The sequence below is a fragment of the Haliotis rubra genome, unplaced genomic scaffold (assembly GCF_003918875.1).
Source record: "Haliotis rubra isolate DU_JTF1 unplaced genomic scaffold, ASM391887v1 Scf457, whole genome shotgun sequence".
In the NCBI taxonomy this organism is placed as follows: domain Eukaryota; kingdom Metazoa; phylum Mollusca; class Gastropoda; order Lepetellida; family Haliotidae; genus Haliotis; species Haliotis rubra.
The window spans coordinates 55,842-76,764 of NW_025767143.1; the positions used below are offsets into that span (position 1 = coordinate 55,842).

Genomic DNA, 20,923 nt, shown 5'->3' on the forward strand with positions numbered 1-20,923 from the left:
TCTCAAAAGGAGGGGTGCGCTTCGTTTCCTGAACACAACTCGAAAACCGTCCAATATCTTTCAACAGAACTTATTAGATATATGAGACATACCCGAAAGTGGTTCCTTTTTCTATTTGCGGATTTTGGACATTCATATTTTTCCCGGTTTCCATGTAAACGATTCTGACTTAGTCTAAAAGAAAATCAAGTTGGACTTTAATTAGCTGTCAAATGATCTTCTTCTTGTTGAAAAATATTGAACGGTTTTTTAATTAAGACTCTGGAAACAAAATTACATGCCTTGGGTTGGGTTGGGAGTGATAAATGAATTGTTTTAGTCACGATATGGCTAAAATATTGCCCGTGTGACTATAATCTTTACTCACTCACTCACCATTTGAATAATGTCCTGGATAGATAAACGATTGGATAGTTTACCATGTATCTTACTGTGTACAACGCGCGCACTTGTTTCGCTTCGGTTTCGCGAAAATCAAAGAAAATATTTCAAAATATAATATTTATGTTCCAATATTATGACCGGGTCGGGTCTCTGATTGTTCATTATCATGTGGCTACTCTCTTCATTATCATGTGGCTACTCTCTTCATTATCATGTGGCTACTCTCTTCATTATCATGTGGCTACTCTCTTCATTATCATATGGCTACTCTCTTCATTATCATGTGGCTACTCTCTTCATTATCATATGGCTACTCTCTTCATTATCATGTGGCTACTCTCTTCATTATCATGTGGCTACTCTCTTCATTATCATGTGGCTACTCTCTTCATAATTATACGAAGAAAGGTGAACTCATAAATACTCCTTTGGTACGGAACTATCAGAGGGATGCTTGCGATTGGGCAAAATGAGGACATGTCATGTTTTTTTATTTTTTGGTACAGTTCTTGCAGAAATAAAGTGAACAGTTTAATATCATGTCATGGGATTATTGGCAATATATAGTGATTACGCCGTGTATATTATAAAAAAACAAAACGAGTATATCGTTAAACGTTTGTGACAAGCGCGCACCTAGTGAATCATTAAACACCATTGTCAATAAAAAGATATAATATATTTCATAACCATGATAATTCCTTTTAAATATGTATGTATATACATTTAAACATATATTAATAACTTTCCTAAAGTAAAACATTCTGTTGTACTAATATATACTTTAAATTATATTCCTTTGAGAACATACAGATCTTATCAAATCTATAAAACAATATATGGAAAGAATCTGTATCATTTGATAGCATATTGGAAGAACCATTCTATCCATGTAACCTCAGAACTTTATACATGGAGGGAAAAGTATGCAGATTAATCTATGCTGTTGTGTAATAGATATTGCCTTAAAGGGAAAAAATAGTCAATAACAATGGCAAACTGATATCTATACTGAAATATCGAAATATAATTGGATGGAAAACTATTTACCGTTAAGAACAAACGAATAAGACAAAGTTAAGATAATTCCAACACCATATTATTCATAGACAACAGATAAAAACATGTTCATACATAAAATTGTAGCATATTTTCTGTATTCTTTGTGCTGCAACTGAAAATATCATTCGTTTGTTATTTGAATGTACACAGGTAAAACTATTGAGACACAACCTTATAAAATAGACAGAAAATAAATCCGGTACTAAACTAAAAGTAGAATAGAATCACATCATTTTTTTGATTTAAAGAAAAAAAATGTAATCACGTCTGAATTGCATATACCTTGCAACAAACATTACGTATACACAAAAAATTATCTCCATAATAGTACCTTTGCACCACGTTGTATATTAATAAATCTGCTTGATTTCATGGACACATCTTTTTGTAGAGATATGAATGGAATCCTCTCTGCAAGGAAAATCTGTAAATTATGACATAAAAGCAGATAAATTTAACATACATTAAGTGTGATTCACCCAAAGTACGAGCGCGCGAAACGGAAGGCAAGAGTGAGTATTGCGTACCGCTAATGAAGAATGTCCTCCGATACTGACTATAGAAATTTGTCGCATGCACACAACATGTCAACATGTCAGCTCGTTATCGTTAAAACAAGACCTCAACGGGTTTCAGGCCCATTAATATCTAAATATATGATCACAAAAATATGACAGTTACATGTATGTAAAGGAAAATTATCTGGGAGTATCAGTCAAAAACCCACAGGAAATACGAGGGGTAATCGGCCACTAGAATCTGAATAGGATTAATGAAGGTGGTGTTCTCGGCCGCGATGCAGGGTCATGTCTTGCCTGTATAGGACCACATCGCGGCTCTCGGCTAAGAAACAACATGACACGAGACCTCACAATCGCGATCAAGTTACAAGCAAACACATCTTATATATCACCAGTAGACCTTAGGGCAACACATCTTATATATCACCAGTAGACCTTAGGGCAACACATCATATATATCACCAGTAGACCTTAGGGCAACACATCATATATATCACCAGTAGACCTTAGGGCAACACATCATATATATCACCAGTAGACCTTAGGGCAACACATCATATATATCACCAGTAGACCTTAGGGCAACACATCATATATATCACCAGTAGACCTTAGGGACCATATATATCACCAGTAGACCAACACATCATATATATCACCAGTAGACCTTAGGGCAACACATCTTATACATCACCAGTAGACCTGTCGGCAACACATCATATATATCACCAGTACACCTTGTGGAACACATCATATATATCACCAGTAGACCTGTGTGCAACACATCTTATATATCACCAGTAGACCTTAGGACAACACGTCATACAATCAGTAGACCTGTGGTCAACACATCTTATATATCACCAGTAGACCTTAGGGCAACACATCATATATATCACCAGTAGACCTTAGGGCAACACATCATATATATCACCAGTAGACCTTAGGGCAACACATCATATATATCACCAGTAGACCTTAGGGCAACACATCATATATATCACCAGTAGACCTTAGGGCAACACATCATATATATCACCAGTAGACCTTAGGGCAACACATCTTATACATCACCAGTAGACCTGTCGGCAACACATCATATATATCACCAGTACACCTTGTGGAACACATCATATATATCACCAGTAGACCTGTGTGCAACACATCTTATATATCACCAGTAGACCTTAAGACAACACGTCATACAATCAGTAGACCTGTGGTCAACACATCTTATATATCACCAGTAGACCTTAGGGCAATACATCTTATATATCACCAGGAGACCTTAGGGCAACACATCTTATATATTATCAGTAGACCTTAGGGCAACGCATATTATATATCACCAGTAGACCATAGGGCAAAACATCTTATATATTATCAGTAGACCTTAGGGCAACACATATTATATATCACCAGTAGACCTTAGGACAATTCATTTTATATATGGAGAGATGCATGGCGCAATGGATGAAAAGATGGAGGGATGGGATGGTATGGAGAGATACATGGAGCAATGGATGGAAAGATGGAGGGATGGGATGGAATGGAGAGATATATGGCGCAATGGATGGAAAGATGGAGGGATGGATGGAGGCAACCAGGCGACTTAAGATGTCCATCGGTTCCAGGGAAGAGTGTTGCTAAGGATGAAACGTATCTTCAGGGGCGTATCTGAGCCAATTATTATGTGTAGGCAAAAGGTTTAGAATGCAATTTTTATACGTACATATCCATGCTTTCAGCATGTTGAAATATATTCACCTGTAACATTTTTCTTTCAAATTTATCATTTCCCTTTTTTAATATTTTATTGTACAAAATTATGTGTAGGCAACTGCCTTTTTGCCTGTATAGCAGCTACGCCCCTGATCTTGAAAATGAGCTAATGAAAACTTTATTGTGTTCCCAATGACATGTAAAAATCATTCTTTGAAAATGTTTATGACACGTTTTCAGTTCAGTGTAAGGGAGGAGGGATGGGTGATAGAATGAATGGATGGAATGGTGGAAAGATGGAGTGAGGAATAGAGGGGAGCGATGGAGGGATGGACAAATGGAGGAATGGAGGGAGGTGTCACATTCAGAACAAAAGATTAGGTTCCAAACGTTTATTGAACCAACCCCCAAATACACACTACACAACACGCTGTCATACACGCTGCCATACACGCTGCCATACACGCATGTCATACACACTGTCCTTCACGCTGACATACACGCTGTCATACACGTTGTCATACACGCTGTCATACACGCTGTCATACACGCTGTCATTCACGCTGTCATTCACGCTGACATACACGCTGTCATACACGCTGTCATACACGTTGTCATACACGCTGTCATACACGCTGACATACACGCTGACATACACGCTGTCATACACGTTGTCATACACGCTGACATACACGCTGTCATACACGCTGTCATACACGCTGTCATACACGCTGTCATACACGCTGTCATTCACGCCGACATACACGCTGTCATACACGCTGTCATACACGCTGACATACACGCTGACATACACGTTGTCATACACGCTGTCATACACGCTGTCATTCACGTTGTCATACAAGCTGTCATTCACGCTGACATACACGCTGTCATACACGCTGTCATACACGCTGTCATACACGCTGTCATATATGCTGTCATACACGCTGCCATACACACTGTCATACACGCTGCCATACACGCTGTCATACACGCTGTCATACACGCTGTCATACACGCTGTCATACACGCTGCATACACGCCGTCATATATGCTGTCATACACGCTGCCATACACGCTGTCATACATCGCCGCCATACACGCTGTCATACACGCTGTAATACACGCTGTCATACTGCGTTGTCATACCTGCGCTGTCATACGCGCTGTCATACACGCTGCCATACATGCTGTCATACACGCGTTGTCATACAAGCTGTAATACACGCTGCCATACTGCGCTGTCATACACGCTGTCATACACGCTGTAATACTGCGGCGTGTACACATGCTGTCATACATGCTGTAATACACGCTGTCATACACGCTGTCATACACGCTGTCATACATGCTGTCATACACGCTGTCATACACGCTGTCATACATGCTGTCATACACGCTGTAATACATGCTGTCATACACGCTGCCATACACGCTGTCATACACGCTGTCATACATGCGTCATACATGCTGTCATACGCGCTGTCATACACGCCAATACACGCTGTCATACACGCTGCCATACATGCTGTCATACACGCTGCCATACACGCTGCCATACACGCTGCCATACATGCTGTCATACATGCTGTCATACACGCTGTAATACATGCTGTCATACACGCTGTAATACATGCTGTCATACACGCTGCCATACACGCTGTCATACACGCTGTCATACACGCTGTAATACATGCTGCCATACACGCTGTCATACACGCTGTCATACACGCTGCCATACATGCTGCCATACACGCTGTCATACATGCTGTCATACATGCTGTCAGACATGCTGTAATACACGCTGCCATACTGCGGCTGCCATACACTGCGCTGTCATACACGCTGCCATACACGCTGTCATACACGCTGCCATACACGCTGCCATACACGCTGTCATACATGCTGTAATACACGCTGCCATACACGCTGTCATACACGCTGCCATACACGCTGTCATACATGCTGTCATACATGCTGTAATACACGCTGTCATACACGCTGCCATACACGCTGTCATACACGCTGCCATACTGCGCTGCCATGCACGCCTGCCATACATCGCTGCCATACACGCTGTCATACTGCGCTGTCATACACGCGCTGTCATACACGCCACACAACACGCTGCCATACGCGCTGTCATACACGCTGTCATACATGCTGTCATACATGCTGCCATACAAGCTGTCATACACGCTGCCATACACGCTGTTATACACGCTGCCATACACGCTGTCATACACGCTGTCATACACGCTGTCATACACGCTGCCATACATGCTGTCATACACGCTGTGATACAGGCTGCCATACATGCTGTCATACACGCTGTCATACACGCTGTCATACACACTACACAACACGCTGCCATACACGCTGTCATACACGTTGTCATACACGCTGTCATACACGCTGTCATTCACGCTGACATACACGCTGTCATACACGCTGACATACACGCTGACATACACGCTGTCATACACGTTGTCATACACGCTGTCATACACGCTGTCATTCACGTTGTCATACACGCTGTCATTCACGCTGACATACACGCTGACACACGCTGTCGTACACGCTGTCATACACGCTGTCATACACGCTGTCATACACGCTGTCATACACGCTACACAACACGCTGCCATACGCGCTGTCATACACGCTGTCATACATGCTGTCATACACGCTGCCATACACGTTGTCATACACGCTGTCATACATCGCTTACACAACACGCGCTGCCATCACGCTGCTGTCGCTGTCATAAACTATCGCTGTCATACACGCTGCCATACACGCTGTCATACACGCTGCCATACACGCTGTCATACACGCTGCCATACACGCTGTCATACACCCTGTCATACACCCTGTCATACACGCTGTCATACACGCTGTCATACACGCTGTCATACACACTACACAACACGCTGCCATACCGCCTACGCTGTCATACACGCTGTCATACACGCTGTCATACATGCTGTCATACACACATTCATTCCATACAAAACAGTGACATATGTCTCAACTTTTCAGTCCTCACCCAGATATACTCAAACTATGATACACACTTACACTAAACGCAAAAAGAAACGTTACCCTCCTACCTTTATGAATTACTTAAAAACGATCAAAGATGTGTTCGAAGAAAGCTTAACAACACAGCTTTATGCAAATCACGAAAAGAAATTCCCAAATGCATTAATATATAGGTGAAATGCATCTTTTTCAGAAGAGTTAAATTGTCCTATTTTCGACCATGCCGAAATACACAAATAACAGTGACTTAGATGTCAAAAAGAAGGGTTCAAATAAAATTCTGCTTTAAGACAGAAATAAACCATTTAAAGTCACCATCTTTCAACTGTTAACACAAGAAACAACTGTTGTAGAGTGTGTAGAATTGTGAAAGAATCATTGCTATGATTTCAGTCTTTTAAAACATTTTCTGCTGATTTGCATTGGTAAAACAAGTAAAACGTGTCTTTGTTATACTGAAACATTGTTAAGGAACATCTAAAATTATCTTTGATAACATTTTTGCTTGCAAGGAACACCTTTTTCCATTTTCTGTTTACACATAGCAATATCATTGGCCAAAGCGAGGCAATATTCAAGCAGTGTTTGTATCGAATGATTCTATAGGGTATAAAGTGATACTAGAATGCATGATATGATATACAATTACGAAAATATGCCACGATTAGCAGCTGAAGAAAGATAAAGAGCCATTGTAATGATGGGGTCGACATCCAATGCTGTTGTCAACGTTCTCGAAAACCACCTTATCACGGTTATAAGACTTATTCAAGGCTTCAGACAGACTGGGGTCACCGTAGACAGACCAAGAAGTGGACGTCCACGAATCACAACACCACAACCTCCGTCACTAAGGAAGGAGGGTAACGTTTCTTTTGGAGTTTAGTATATTCACCTGCACACATCCCCTCCATCACTTATCTAAACACTCATCGACACTGTTGTACAATTACAACTGATATAAAGTGCATGTACATGTACATAGTGTTACATTTAAATGATGGTTACTATGGCAACATGGTAACAGTGTCCGTGTTTGGCATCAATCCTTGACCTCTGTCAGTACGAACCCACAGTTCGTATACACCATCCCAGGCTCCTGACGTCAGCAGTCCTCCTCCGTCAGCCAAGCGTGTTCGGGCGACCGTCCTCGCGTCAGCCAGGCGTGTTCGAAACAAACTTAAGTTTTACCAAATTTCAAACTGAGTTTGTTCTGAAACAGCTAAGAACACTGCATTTTTAAATAAAAAGAACAACTTAGGTAATCTATGAAATCAAAGTCATGGAGTTTAATAGGGATTTCAGTTTATTTTGGAAAATGCATGGTTTTCTCAAATTTGGAAGGATGGACTTAAGTTTGGAGGGTGACATGAGGATGGGAGAGGGATGGACGGAGGGATGGAGGGATGGATGCGTGACTTCATGCCAGCTCAATCTCTAAAATATTTTACAACATGAATACTTCTTTGAGAGGCATTTTAGAAGTTGTGAAGATGCAGGAAAACTAAGTTCTATGGATAGTCAACTTCTTGATATCACTTGCTTGATAACGGTGCTAGTACCAACACCGAATCGTCGCACTCATTGTAATAAAGAAGTTGACTATCCATAGAACTTAGGTTTCCCTCCTGTACATGAATAGTTGTCAATAGACTCCAGATCACAAATTATATTTTTTTAGGACTCCATATTTATTTGATTTGTTGCCTAACACTTTCCTCATACAATCTGAATTCACAAGCAAGCAAAACAAATCATGTTGCAGATCAACCTTGCTTGACATGAACATACGAATGGCTGTCCAACACTTCACTGATGGTTCAAGCATTTGGAGATGGCTCCAGCTCGTCAGAGATTGGAGATGGCTTCAGATGGTCAGAGAATGGATTGGAGATGGCTTCAGATGGTCAGAGATTGGAGATGGCTTCAGATGGTCAGAGATTGGATATGACTTCAGATGGTCAGAGATTGGAGATGGCTTCAGATTGTCAGAGATTGGATATGACTTCAGATGGTCAAAGATTGGAGATGGCTTCAGATTGTCAGAGATTGGAGATGGCTTCAGATGGTCAGAGATTGGAGATGGCTTCAGATGGTCAGAGATTGGAGATGGCTTCAGATGGTCAGAGATTGGAGATGGCTTCAGATGGTCAGAGATTGGAGATGGCTTCAGATGTTCAGAGATTGGAGATGGCTTCAGATCGTCAGAGTTTTGGGTTGGCTTCAGATGGTCAGAGTTGGCTGCCAGTCAACTCACCTGATGCATCCTTTGCGTCTTAATTAATTGTCCAGATCATCACCTATGTGAATGGCATTCGTTGTGTCTTAACAGAATTTGAAATACCTGAATGCCTGTGTTGGCTATGTCTGGAATCTCTGGAACATTGGATATGTCTGGAGGGTTGGCTATGTCTGGAATCTCTGGAACATTGGATATGTCTGGAGGGTTGGCTATGTCTGGAATCTCTGGAACATTGGATATGTCTGGAGGGTTGGCTATGTCTGGGCTATGTCTGGAGTGTTGCCTATGTCTGAAGTGTTGGCTGGAATGTCTGAAGTGCGTTGATATGTCTGGAGGGTTGGCTATGTCTGAAGTGTTGGCTATGTCTGAGGCGTTGGTTATGTCTGGAATGTTCCCTATGTCTGGAGTGTAGGCTATGTCTGGAGTTGCTATGTCTGGTTATGTATGTCTGGAGTGTTGGTTGTATATAATAATAAAAATAAGTGTTCTTCTATGGCACAAATCAAACTGCAAGGCAATTTCTCTAGATAGCCTTAAAATCTGGGCGCTATATCTGGAGAGTAGGCTATGTCTGGAGCGTTGGTCTATGTCTGGAAGCTCTTGGATATGTCTGGAGTGTTGCCTATGTCTGAATCTCTGGAACATTGATATGTCTGGAGTGTTGCCTATGTCTGGAACATTGGATATGTCTGGAGTGTTGGCTATGTCTGGATGTCTCTGGAACATGGAGTGTTGGTTATGTCTGGAGTGTTACCTATGTCTGGAATGTTGGAATGTCTGGAGTGTTACCTATATCTGGAGTGTTGGTTATGTCTGGGCGTCTGGTTATGTCTGTCTGGAGTTGGCTATGTTGGTTATGTCTGGGACCTATGTCTGGAGTGTTGGCTATGTCTGGAGTGTTGGCTATGTCTGAGTGTTACCTATGTCTGGAGGTGTTGGTTATGTCTGGAGTGTTACCTATGTCTGGAGTGTTGGCTCTGGAATGTCTGGAGTGTTGGCTTTGTCTGGAGTGTTACCTATGTCTGGAGCATTCGCTTTGTCTGGAGTGTAACCTATGTCTGGAGAGTTACCTATGTCTGGAGTGTTGCCTATGTCTGGAGTGTTGCCTATGTCTGGAGTGTTACATATGTCTGGAGTGTTACCTATGTCTGGAGAGTTGGCTATGTCTGGAGTGTTGGCTATGTCTGGAGAGTTGGCTATGTCTGGAGTGTTACCTATGTCTGGAGCGTTGGAGCGTTGCCTATGTCTGGAGTGTTGGCTATGTCTGGAGCGTTGGAGTGTTGCCTATGTCTGGAGTGTTGGCTATGTCTGGAGTGTTGGCTATGTCCGGAGTGTTACCTATGTCTGGAGTGTTACCTATGTCTGGAGTGTTACCTATGTCTGAAGCATTGGCTATGTCTGGAGCGTTGCCTATGTCTGGAGTGTTACCTATGTCTGGAGTGTTGCCTATGTCTGGAGTGTTGCTTATGTCTGGAGTGTAACCTATGTCTGGAGTGTTACCTATGTCTGGAGTGTTGGCTTTGTCTGGAGCGTTGCCTATGTCTGGAGTGTTGGAGTGTTGCCTATGTCTGGAGTGTTGGCTATGTCTGGAGTGTTGGTTATGTCTGGAGAGTTACCTATGTCTGGAGTGTTGGCTGAGTCCGGAGTGTTCCCTATGTCTGGAGTGTTCCCTATGTCTGGAGTGTTCCCTATGTCTGGAGTGTTGACTATGTCTGGAGTGTTGCCTATGTCTGGAGTGTTGACTATGTCTGGAGTGTTGCCTATGTCTGGAGCGTTGCCTATGTCTGGAGTGTTGACTATGTCTGGAGTGTTGCTTATGTCTGGAGCGTAACCTATGTCTGGAGTGTTACCTATGTCTGGAGTGTTGGCTTTGTCTGGAGCGTTGCCTATGTCTGGAGTGTTGGAGTGTTGCCTATGTCTGGAGTGTTGGCTATGTATGGAGTGTTGGTTATGTCTGGAGAGTTGCCTATATCTGGAGTGTTCGTTATGTCTGGAGTGTTACCTATGTCTGGAGCGTTGCCTATGTCTGGAGAGTTGGCTATGTCTGGAGTGTTGGCTATGCATGGAGTGTTGGTTATGTCTGGAGCGTTGCCTATATCTGGAGTGTTGCCTATGTCTGGAGTGTTACCTATGTCTGGAGCGTTGCCTATGTCTGGAGTGTTGGCTATGTCTGGAGTGTTGCCTATATCTTGAGTGTTGCCTATGTCTTGAGTGTTGCCTATGTCTGGAGTGTTACCTATGTCTGGAGTGTTACCTATGTCTGGAGTGTTGGCTATGTCTGGAGTGTAACCTATGTCTGGAGCGTTGCCTATGTCTGGAGTGTTGCCTATGTCTGGAGTGTTACCTATGTCTGGAGTGTTGGCTTATGTCTGGAGTGTTACCTATGTCTGGAGTGTTACCTATGTCTGGAGTGTTGGCTATGTCTGGAGTGTAACCTATGTCTGGAGCGTTGCCTATGTCTGGAGTGTTGCCTATGTCTGGAGTGTTACCTATGTCTGGAGCGTTGGCTTTGTCTGGAGTGTTGCCTATGTCTGGAGTGTTACCTATGTCTGGAGTGTTACCTATGTCTGGAGTGTTGGCTATGTCTGGAGTGTAACCTATGTCTGGAGCGTTGCCTATGTCTGGAGTGTTGCCTATGTCTGGAGCGTTACCTATGTCTGGAGTGTTGGCTTTGTCTGGAGTGTTACCTATGTCTGGAGCGTTGCCTATGTCTGGAGTGTTGCCTATGTCTGGAGTGTAACCTATGTCTGGAGCGTTGCCTATGTCTGGAGTGTTCCCTATGTCTGGAGTGTTGCCTATGTCTGGAGCGTTGCCTATGTCTGGAGTGTTGACTATGTCTGGAGTGTTCCCTATGTCTGGAGCGTTGCCTATGTCTGGAGTGTTGGCTATGTCTGGAGTGTAACCTATGTCTGGAGCGTTGCCTATGTCTGGAGTGTTCCCTATGTCTGGAGTGTTGCCTATGTCTGGAGTGTTCCCTATGTCTGGAGTGTTGCCTATGTCTGGAGCGTTGCCTATGTCTGGAGTGTTGCCTATGTCTGGAGTGTTCCCTATGTCTGGAGTGTTGCCTATGTCTGGAGTGTTGCCTATGTCTGGAGTGTTCCCTATGTCTGGAGTGTTGCCTATGTCTGGAGTGTTGACTATGTCTGGAGCGTTACCTATGTCTGGAGTGTTGGCTATGTCTGGAGTGTAACCTATGTCTGGAGTGTTGCCTATGTCTGGAGTGTTGCCTATGTCTGGAGTGTTGCCTATGTCTGGAGTGTTGCCTATGTCTGGAGTGTTGCTTATGTCTGGAGTGTAACCTATGTCTGGAGTGTTACCTATGTCTGGAGTGTTGCCTATGTCTGGAGTGTTGGCTATGTCTGGAGTGATGGCTATGTCTGGAGTGTTGGCTATGTCTGGAGTGTTGCCTATGTATAGAGTGTTGCCTATGTCTGAGGTGTTGCCCTATGTCTGGAGTGTTGCCTATGTCTGGAGTGTTGCCTATGTCTGGAGACGTTACCTATGTCTGGAGTGTTACCTATGTCTGGAGTGTTTGCCTATGTCTGGAGTGTTGCCCTATGTCTGGAGTGTTCCCTATGTCTGGAGGGTTGCCTATGTCCTATGTCTGGAGTGTTGCCTATGTCTGGAGTGTTCCCTATGTCTGGAGTGTTGCCTATGTCTGGAGGTGTTGCCTATGTCTGAGTGTTGCCTATGTCTGGAGTGTTGCCTATGTCTGGAGTGTTGCCTATGTCTGGAGTGTTGCCTATGTCTGGAGTGTTGCCTATGTCTGGAGTGTTGCCTATGTCTGGAGTGTTACCTATGTCTGGAGTGTTGGCTATGTCTGGAGTGTTGCCTATGTCTGGAGTGTTGACTATGTCTGGAGGCGTTACCTATGTCTGGAGTGTTAGGCTATGTCTGGAGGGTTGGTTATGTCTGGAGTGTTGCCTATGTCTGGAGCAGTATGTCTGGAGTGTTGGCTATGTCTGGAGCGTTGGTTATGTCTGGAGTGTTGCCTATGTCTGGAGTGTTGCCTATGTCTGAGAGTGTTGGCTATGTCTGGAGTGTTGCCCTATGTCTGGAGTGTTGCCTATGTCTGGAGTTGCCTATGTCTTGCCTATGTCTGGAGTGTTGCCTATGTCTGGAGTGTTGCCTATGTCTGGAGTGTTGCCTATGTCTGAGTGTTGCCTATGTCTGGAGTGTTGCCTATGTCTGGAGCGTTGCCTATGTCTGGAGTGTTGCCCTATGTCTGGAGTGTTGCCTATATCTTGAGTGTTGCCTATGTCTGGAGTGTTACCTATGTCTGGAGTGTTACCTATGTCTGGAGTGTTGCCTATGTCTGGAGTGTTGCCTATGTCTGGAGTGTTGCCTATGTCTGGAGTGTTGCCTATGTCTGGAGCCTATGTCTGGAGCTATGTCTGTCTGTGTTGTAACCTATGTCTGGAGTGTTGCCTATGTCTGGAGTGTTGCCTATGTCTGGAGTGTTACCTATGTCTGGAGTGTTGCCTATGTCTGGAGTGTTGTCTGGAGGTTGCCTATGTCTGGAGTGTTGCCTATGTCTGGAGTGTTACCTATGTCTGGAACCTATGTCTGGAGTGTTGCCTATGTCTAGTGTGTTGCCTATGTCTGGAGTGTTGCCTATGTCTGGAGTGTTGCCTATGTCTGGAGTGTTGGCCTATGTCTGGAGTGTTGCCTATGTCTGGAGTGTTGCCTATGTCTGGAGTGTTGCCTATGTCTGGAGTGTTGCCTATGTCTGGAGTGTTACCCTATGTCTGGAGCCGTTGCCTATGTCTGGAGTGTTGTTGCTATGTCTGGAGTGTTGCCTATGTCTGGAGTGTTGCCTATGTCTGGAGTGTTGCCTATGTCTGGAGTGTTGCCTATGTCTGGAGTGTTGCCTATGTCTGGAGTGTTGCCTATGTCTGGAGTGTTGCCTATGTCTGGAGTGTTGCCTATGTCTGGAGTGTTGGTTATGTCTGAGTGTTGCCTATGTCCTATGTCTGGAGTGTTACCTATGTCTGGAGTGTTGCCTATGTCTGGAGTGTTGCCTATGTCTGGAGTGTTGCCTATGTCTGGAGTGTTGCCTATGTCTGGGAGTGGTTGCCTATGTCTGGAGTGTTGCCTATGTCTGGAGTGTTGCCTATGTCTGGAGTGTTGCCTATGTCTGGAGTGTTGCCTATGTCTGGAGTGTTGCCTATGTCTGGAGTGTTGCCTATGTCTGGAGTGTTGCCTATGTCTGGAGTGTTACCTATGTCTGGAGTGTTGCCTATGTCTGGAGTGTTACCTATGTCTGGAGTGTTGCCTATGTCTGGAGTGTTGCCTATGTCTGGAGTGTCTGGAGCCTATGTCTGGAGTGTTACCTATGTCTGGAGTGTTGGCTATGTCTGGAGTGTTGCCTATGTCTGGAGTGTTGCCTATGTCTGGAGTGTTGGCTATGTCTGGAGTGTTACCTATGTCTGGAGTGTTGCCTATGTCTGGAGTGTTGGCTATGTCTGGAGTGTAACCTATGTCTGGAGCGTTGCCTATGTCTGGAGTGTTGCCTATGTCTGGAGTGTTACCTATGTCTGGAGTGTTGGCTTTGTCTGGAGTGTTACCTATGTCTGGAGCGTTGCCTATGTCTGGAGTGTTGCCTATGTCTGGGTGTCTGGAGCCTATGTCTGGAGTGTTGCCTATGCGTCTGGAGTGTTCCCTATGTCTGGAGTGTTGCCTATGTCTCTGGCGTTGCCTATGTCTGGAGTGTTGACTATGTCTGGAGTGTTCCTATGTCTGGGCGTTGCCTATGTCTGGAGTGTTGGCTATGTCTGGAGTGTAACCTATGTCTGGAGCGTTGCCTATGTCTGGAGTGTTCCCTATGTCTGGAGTGTTGCCTATGTCTGGAGTGTTCCCTATGTCTGGAGTGTTGCCTATGTCTGGAGCGTTGCCTATGTCTGGAGTGTTGCCTATGTCTGGAGTGTTCCCTATGTCTGGAGTGTTGCCTATGTCTGGAGTGTTGCCTATGTCTGGAGTGTTCCCTATGTCTGGAGTGTTGCCTATGTCTGGAGTGTTGACTATGTCTGGAGCGTTACCTATGTCTGGAGCGTTGGCTATGTCTGGAGTGTAACCTATGTCTGGAGTGTTGCCTATGTCTGGAGTGTTGCCTATGTCTGGAGTGTTGCCTATGTCTGGAGTGTTGCCTATGTCTGGAGTGTTGCTTATGTCTGGAGTGTAACCTATGTCTGGAGTGTTACCTATGTCTGGAGCGTTGCCTATGTCTGGAGTGTTGGCTATGTCTGGAGTGATGGCTATGTCTGGAGTGTTGGCTATGTCTGGAGTGTTGCCTATGTATAGAGTGTTGCCTATGTCTGGAGTGTTGCCTATGTCTGGAGTGTTGCCTATGTCTGTCTTGAGTGTTGCCTGTATGTCTGGAGTGTTGCCTATGTCTGGAGTGTTGCCTATGTCTGGAGTGTTGCCTATGTCTGGAGTGTTGCCTATGTCTGGAGTGTTGCCTATGTCTGGAGTGTTGCCTATGTCTGGAGTGTTGCCTATGTCTGGAGTGTTGCCTATGTCTGGAGTGTTGCCTATGTCTGGAGTGTTGCCTATGTCTGGAGTGTTGCCTATGTCTGGAGTGTTGCCTATGTCTGGAGTGTTACCTATGTCTGGAGTGTTGCCTATGTCTGGAGTGTTGCCTATGTCTGGAGTGTGGAGTGTTACCTATGTCTGGAGTGTTACCTATGTCTGGAGTGTTGGCTATGTCTGGAGTATGTCTGGAGTGTTGCCTACCTATGTCTGGAGTGTTGGCTATGTCTGGAGTGTTGGCTATGTTGCCTATGTCTGGAGTGTTGCCTATGTCTGATGTGTTGGCTATGTCTGGAGTGTTACCTATGTCTGGGTGTTGCCTATGTCTGGAGTGTTGCCTATGTCTGGAGTGTTGCCTATGTCTGGGCAGTGTTGGCTATGTCTGGAGTGTTGGCTATGTCTGGAGCGTTGGTTATGTCTGGAGTGTTACCCTATGTCTGGAGTGTTGCCTATGTCTGGAGTGTTGGCTATGTCTGGGCGTTGCCTATGTCTGGAGTGTTGCCTATGTCTGGAGGTGTTGCCTATGTCTGGAGTGTTGCCTATGTCTGGAGTGTTGCCTATGTCTGGAGTGTTGCCTATATCTGGAGTGTTGCCTATGTCTGGAGTGTTGCCTATGTCTGGAGTGTTGCCTATGTCTGGAGTGTTGCCTATGTCTGGAGTGTTGCCTATGTCTGGAGTGTTACCTATGTCTGGAGTGTTGCCTATGTCTGGAGTGTTACCCTATGTCTGGAGTGTTGCCTATGTCTGGAGTGTTGCCTATGTCTGGAGTGTTGCCTATGTCTGGAGTGTTGCCTATGTCTGGAGCGTTGCCTATGTCTGGAGTGTTGCCTATGTCTGGAGTGTTGGCTATGTCTGGATGTCTATGGAGTGTTGCCTATGTCTGGAGTGTTGCCTATGTCTGGAGTGTTATATGTCCTATGTCTGGAGCGTTGCCTATGTCTGGAGCGTTGCCTATGTCTGGAGCGTTGCCTATGTCTGGAGTGTTGCCTATGTCTGGAGTGTTGCCTATGTCTGGAGTGTTGCCTATGTCTGGAGTGTTGCCTATGTCTGGAGTGTTGCCTATGTCTGGAGAGTTGGCTATGTCTGGAGTGTTGCCTATGTCTGGAGTGTTGCCTATGTCTGGAGTGTTGGCTATGTCTGGAGTGTTGCCTATGTCTGGAGTGTTGCCTATGTCTGGAGTGTTGCCTATGTCTGGAGTGTTGCCTATGTCTGGAGTGTTGCCTATGTCTGGAGTGTTGCCTATGTCTGGAGTGTTACCTATGTCTGGAGTGTTGCCCTATGTCTGGAGTGTTGCCTATGTCTGGAGTGTTGCCTATGTCTGAGTGTTGCCTATGTCTGGAGTGTTGGCCTATGTCTGGAGTGTTACCTATGTCTGGAGTGTTGCCTATGTCTGGAGTGTTCCCTATGTCTGGAGTGTTGCCTATGTCTGGAGTGTTGCCTATGTCTGGAGTGTTGCCTATGTCTGGAGTGTTGCCTATGTCTGGAGTGTTGCCTATGTCTGGAGTGTTGCCTATGAGAGGTTGCCTATGTCTGGAGTGTTGCCTATGTCTGGAGTGTTACCTATGTCTGGAGTGTTGCCTATGTCTGGAGTGTTGGCTATGTCTGGAGTGTTGCCTATGTCTGGAGTGTTGCCTATGTCTGGAGTGTTGCCTATGTCTGGAGTGTTACCTATGTCTGGAGTGTTGCCTATGTCTGGAGTGTTGCCTATGTCTGGAGTGTTGGCCTATGTCTGGAGTGTTGCCTATGTCTGGAGTGTTGCTATGTCTGGAGTGTTGCCTATGTCTGGAGTGTTGCCTATGTCTGGAGTGTTGCCTATGTCTGGAGTGTTGCCTATGTCTGGAGTGTTGCCTATGTCTGGGTGTTGCCTATGTCTCTGGAGTTGCCTATGTCTGGAGTGTTGCCTATGTCTGGAGTGTTGCCTATGTCTGGAGTGTTGCCTATGTCTGGAGTGTTGCCTATGTCTGGAGTGTTGCCTATGTCTGGAGTGTTGCCTATGTCTGGAGTGTTGCCTATGTCTGGAGCGTTGGCTATGTCTGGAGTGTTACCTATGTCTGGAGTGTTGGTTATGTCTGGAGTGTTGCCTATGTCTGGAGTGTTACCTATGTCTGGAGTGTTGCCTATGTCTGGAGTGTTGCCTATGTCTGGAGTGTTGCCTATGTCTGGAGTGTTGCCTATGTCTGGAGTGTTACCTATGTCTGGAGTGTTGCCTATGTCTGGAGTGTTGCCTATGTCTGGAGTGTTGCCTATGTCTGGAGTGTTGCCTATGTCTGGAGTGTTGCCTATGTCTGGAGTGTTGCCTATGTGTCTGGAGTGTTGCCTATGTCTGGAGTGTTACCTATATGTCTGGAGTGTTGCCTATGTCTGAGTTGCCTATGTCTGAGTGTTACCTATGTCTGGAGTGTTGCCTATGTCTGGAGTGTTGCCTATGTCAGTGGAGTGTTGCCTATGTCTGGAGTGTTGCCTATGTCTGGAGTGTTGCCTATGTCTGGAGTGTTGCCTATGTCTGGAGGTGTTGCCTATGTCTGGAGTGTTGCCTATGTCTGGAGTGTTACCTATGTCTGAGAGTGTTACCTATGTCTGGAGTGTTACCTATGTCTGGAGTGTTACCTATGTCTGGAGTGTTACCTATGTCTGGAGTGTTGCCTATGTCTGGAGTGTTACCTATGTCTGGAGTGTTGCCTATGTCTGGAGTGTTGCCTATGTCTGGAGTGTTGGCTATGTCTGGAGTGTTGCCTATGTCTGGAGTGTTGCCTATGTCTGGAGTGTTGCCTATGTCTGGAGTGTTGCCTATGTCTGGAGTGTTACCTATGTCTGGAGTGTTGCCTATGTCTGGAGTGTTGCCTATGTCTGGAGGTGTTGCCTATGGAGTGTTGCCTATGTCTGGAGTGTTACCTATGTCTGGAGTGTTACCTATGTCTGGAGTGTTGCCTATGTCTGGAGTGTTACCTATGTCTGGAGTGTTGCCTATGTCTGGAGTGTTGCCTATGTCTGGAGTGTTGCCTATGTCTGGAGTGTTACCTATGTCTGGAGTGTTACCTATGTCTGGAGTGTTGCCTATGTCTGGAGTGTGGAGTGTTGCCTATGTCTATGTCTGGAGTGTTGCCTATGTCTGGAGTGTTGCCTAGTGTCCTGGAGCCGTTATGTCTGAGTGTTGCCTATGTCTGGAGTGTTGCCTATGTCTGGTTGCCTATGTTGGAGCCTATGTCTGGAGTGTTGGCCTATGTCTGGAGTGTTGCCTATGTCTGGAGTGTTGCCTATGTCTGAGTGTTGCCTATGTCTGGAGGACCTGTTGCCTATGTCTGGAGTGTTGCTATGTCTGGAGTGTTGCCTATGTCTGGAGTGTTACCTATGTCTGGAGTGTTGCCTATGTCTGGAGTGTTGCCCTATGTCTGGAGTGTTGCCTATGTCTGAGTGTTGCCTATGTCTGTTGGTTATGTCTATGTTGCCTATGTCTGGATGTTGCCTATGTCTGAGTGTTACCTATGTCTGGAGTGTTACCTATGTCTGGAGTGTTGCCTATGTCTGGAGTGTTGCCCTATGTCTCTGAGTGTTACCTATGTCTGGAGTGTTACCTATGTCTGGAGTGTTACCTATGTCTGAGTGTTACCTATGTCTGGAGTGTTGCCTATGTCTGGAGTGTTACCTATGTCTGGAGTGTTACCTATGTCTGAGTGTTGCCTATGTCTGGAGTGTTGCCTATGTCTGGAGTGTTACCTATGTCTGGAGTGTTGCCTATGTCTGGAGTGTTACCCTATGTCTGGAGTGTTACCTATGTCTGGAGTGTTGCCTATGTCTGGAGTGTTACCTATGTCTGGGCGTTACCTATGTCTGAGTGTTACCTATGTCTGGAGTGTTACCTATGTCTGGAGTGTTGCCTATGTCTGGAGTGTTGCCTATGTCTGGAGTGTTGCCTATGTCTGGAGTGTTGCCTATGTCTGGAGTGTTGCCTATGTCTGGAGTGTTACCTATGTCTGAGTGTTGCCTATGTCTGGAGTGTTCCCTATGTCTGGAGTGTTGCCTATGTCTTGAGTGTTACCTATGTCTATGTGTTGCCTATGTCTGGAGTGTTACCTATGTCTGGAGTGTTACCTATGTCTGGAGTGTTGCCTATGTCTGGAGTGTTGCCTATGTCTGAGTGTTGCCTATGTCTGGAGGTGTTGCCTATGTCTGGAGTGTTGCCTATGTCTGGAGTGTTGCCTATGTCTGGAGTGTTCCCTATGTCTGGAGTGTTGCCTATGTCTGGAGTGTTGCCTATGTCTGGAGTGTTGCCTATGTCTGAGTGTTACCTATGTCTGAGTGTTGCCTATGTCTGGAGCTGTTGGCTATGTCTGGAGTGTTACCTATGTCTGGAGTGTTGCCCTATGTCTGGAGTGTTGCCTATGTCTGGAGTGTTGCCTATGTCTGGAGTGTTGGCTATGTCTGTTCCGAGTTGCCTATGTCTGGAGTGTTGCCTATGTCTGGAGTGTTGCCTATGTCTGGAGTGTTGCCTATGTCTGGAGTGTTACCCTATGTCTGGAGTGTTGTTGCCTATGTCTGGAGGTTGCCTATGTCTGGAGTGTTACCTATGTCTGGAGTGTTGCCTATGTCTGGAGTGTTGCCTATGTCTGGAGTGTTGCCTATGTCTGGAGTGTTGCCTATGTCTGGAGTGTTGGCTATGTCTGGAGTGTTGCCTATGTCTGGAGTGTTGACTATGTCTATGTCTGGATGTCTGAGTGTTGCCTATGTCTGGAGTGTTACCTATGTCTGGAGTGTTGCCTATGTCTGGAGTGTTGCCTATGTCTGGAGTGTTGCCTATGTCTGGAGGGTTGCCTATGTCTGGAGTGTTCCCTATGTCTGGAGGGTTGCCACCTATGTCTGAGCCGTTGGCTATGTCTGGAGTGTTGCCTATGTCTGGAGGGTTGCCTATATCTGGAGTGTTGCCTATGTCTGGAGCGTTGGCTATGTCTGAAGCGTTGCCTATTTCTGGAGTGTTGGCTATATCTGGAGTGTTGCCTATGTCTGGAGCGTTGGATATGTCTGGAGTGTTCCCTATGTCTGGAGTGTTGCCTATATCTGGAGTGTTGCCTATGTCTGGAGCGTTGGATATGTCTGGAGTGTTGCCTATTTCTGGAGTGTTGGCTATATCTGGAGTGTTGCCTATGTCTGGAGTGTTGGCTATGTCTGAAGCGTTGCCTATGTATGGAGGGTTGCCTATGTCTGGAGCATTGGTTATGTCTGGAGTGTTGGCTATGTCTGGAGCGTTGGTTATGTCTGGAGCGTTGCCTATGTATGGAGGGTTGCCTATGTATGGAGGGTTGCCTATGTCTGGAGCATTGGTTATGTCTGGAGTGTTGGCTATGTCTGGAGCGTTGGTTATGTCTGGAGCGTTGCCTATTTCTGGAGCGTTGGTTACATCTGGAGAGTTGGTTACATCTGGAGA

The 20,923-nt window shown here is 45.4% G+C and overlaps 1 protein-coding gene across 1 annotated transcript; it reads right to left on the reverse strand.

Moving 5' to 3' along the window:
• Positions 1 to 5,174: 5,174 nt before the first annotated feature.
• On the reverse strand, positions 5,175 to 6,413 carry LOC124290112 (stress protein DDR48-like). The gene is made up of 3 exons (XM_046726807.1): positions 6,304 to 6,413; positions 5,517 to 6,068; positions 5,175 to 5,433 (listed from the first exon to the last, which is right to left on the reverse strand). Exons 1-3 carry the CDS (start codon positions 6,411 to 6,413, stop codon positions 5,175 to 5,177), a joined length of 921 nt encoding a protein of 306 aa, XP_046582763.1.
• Positions 6,414 to 20,923: the final 14,510 nt, after the last annotated feature.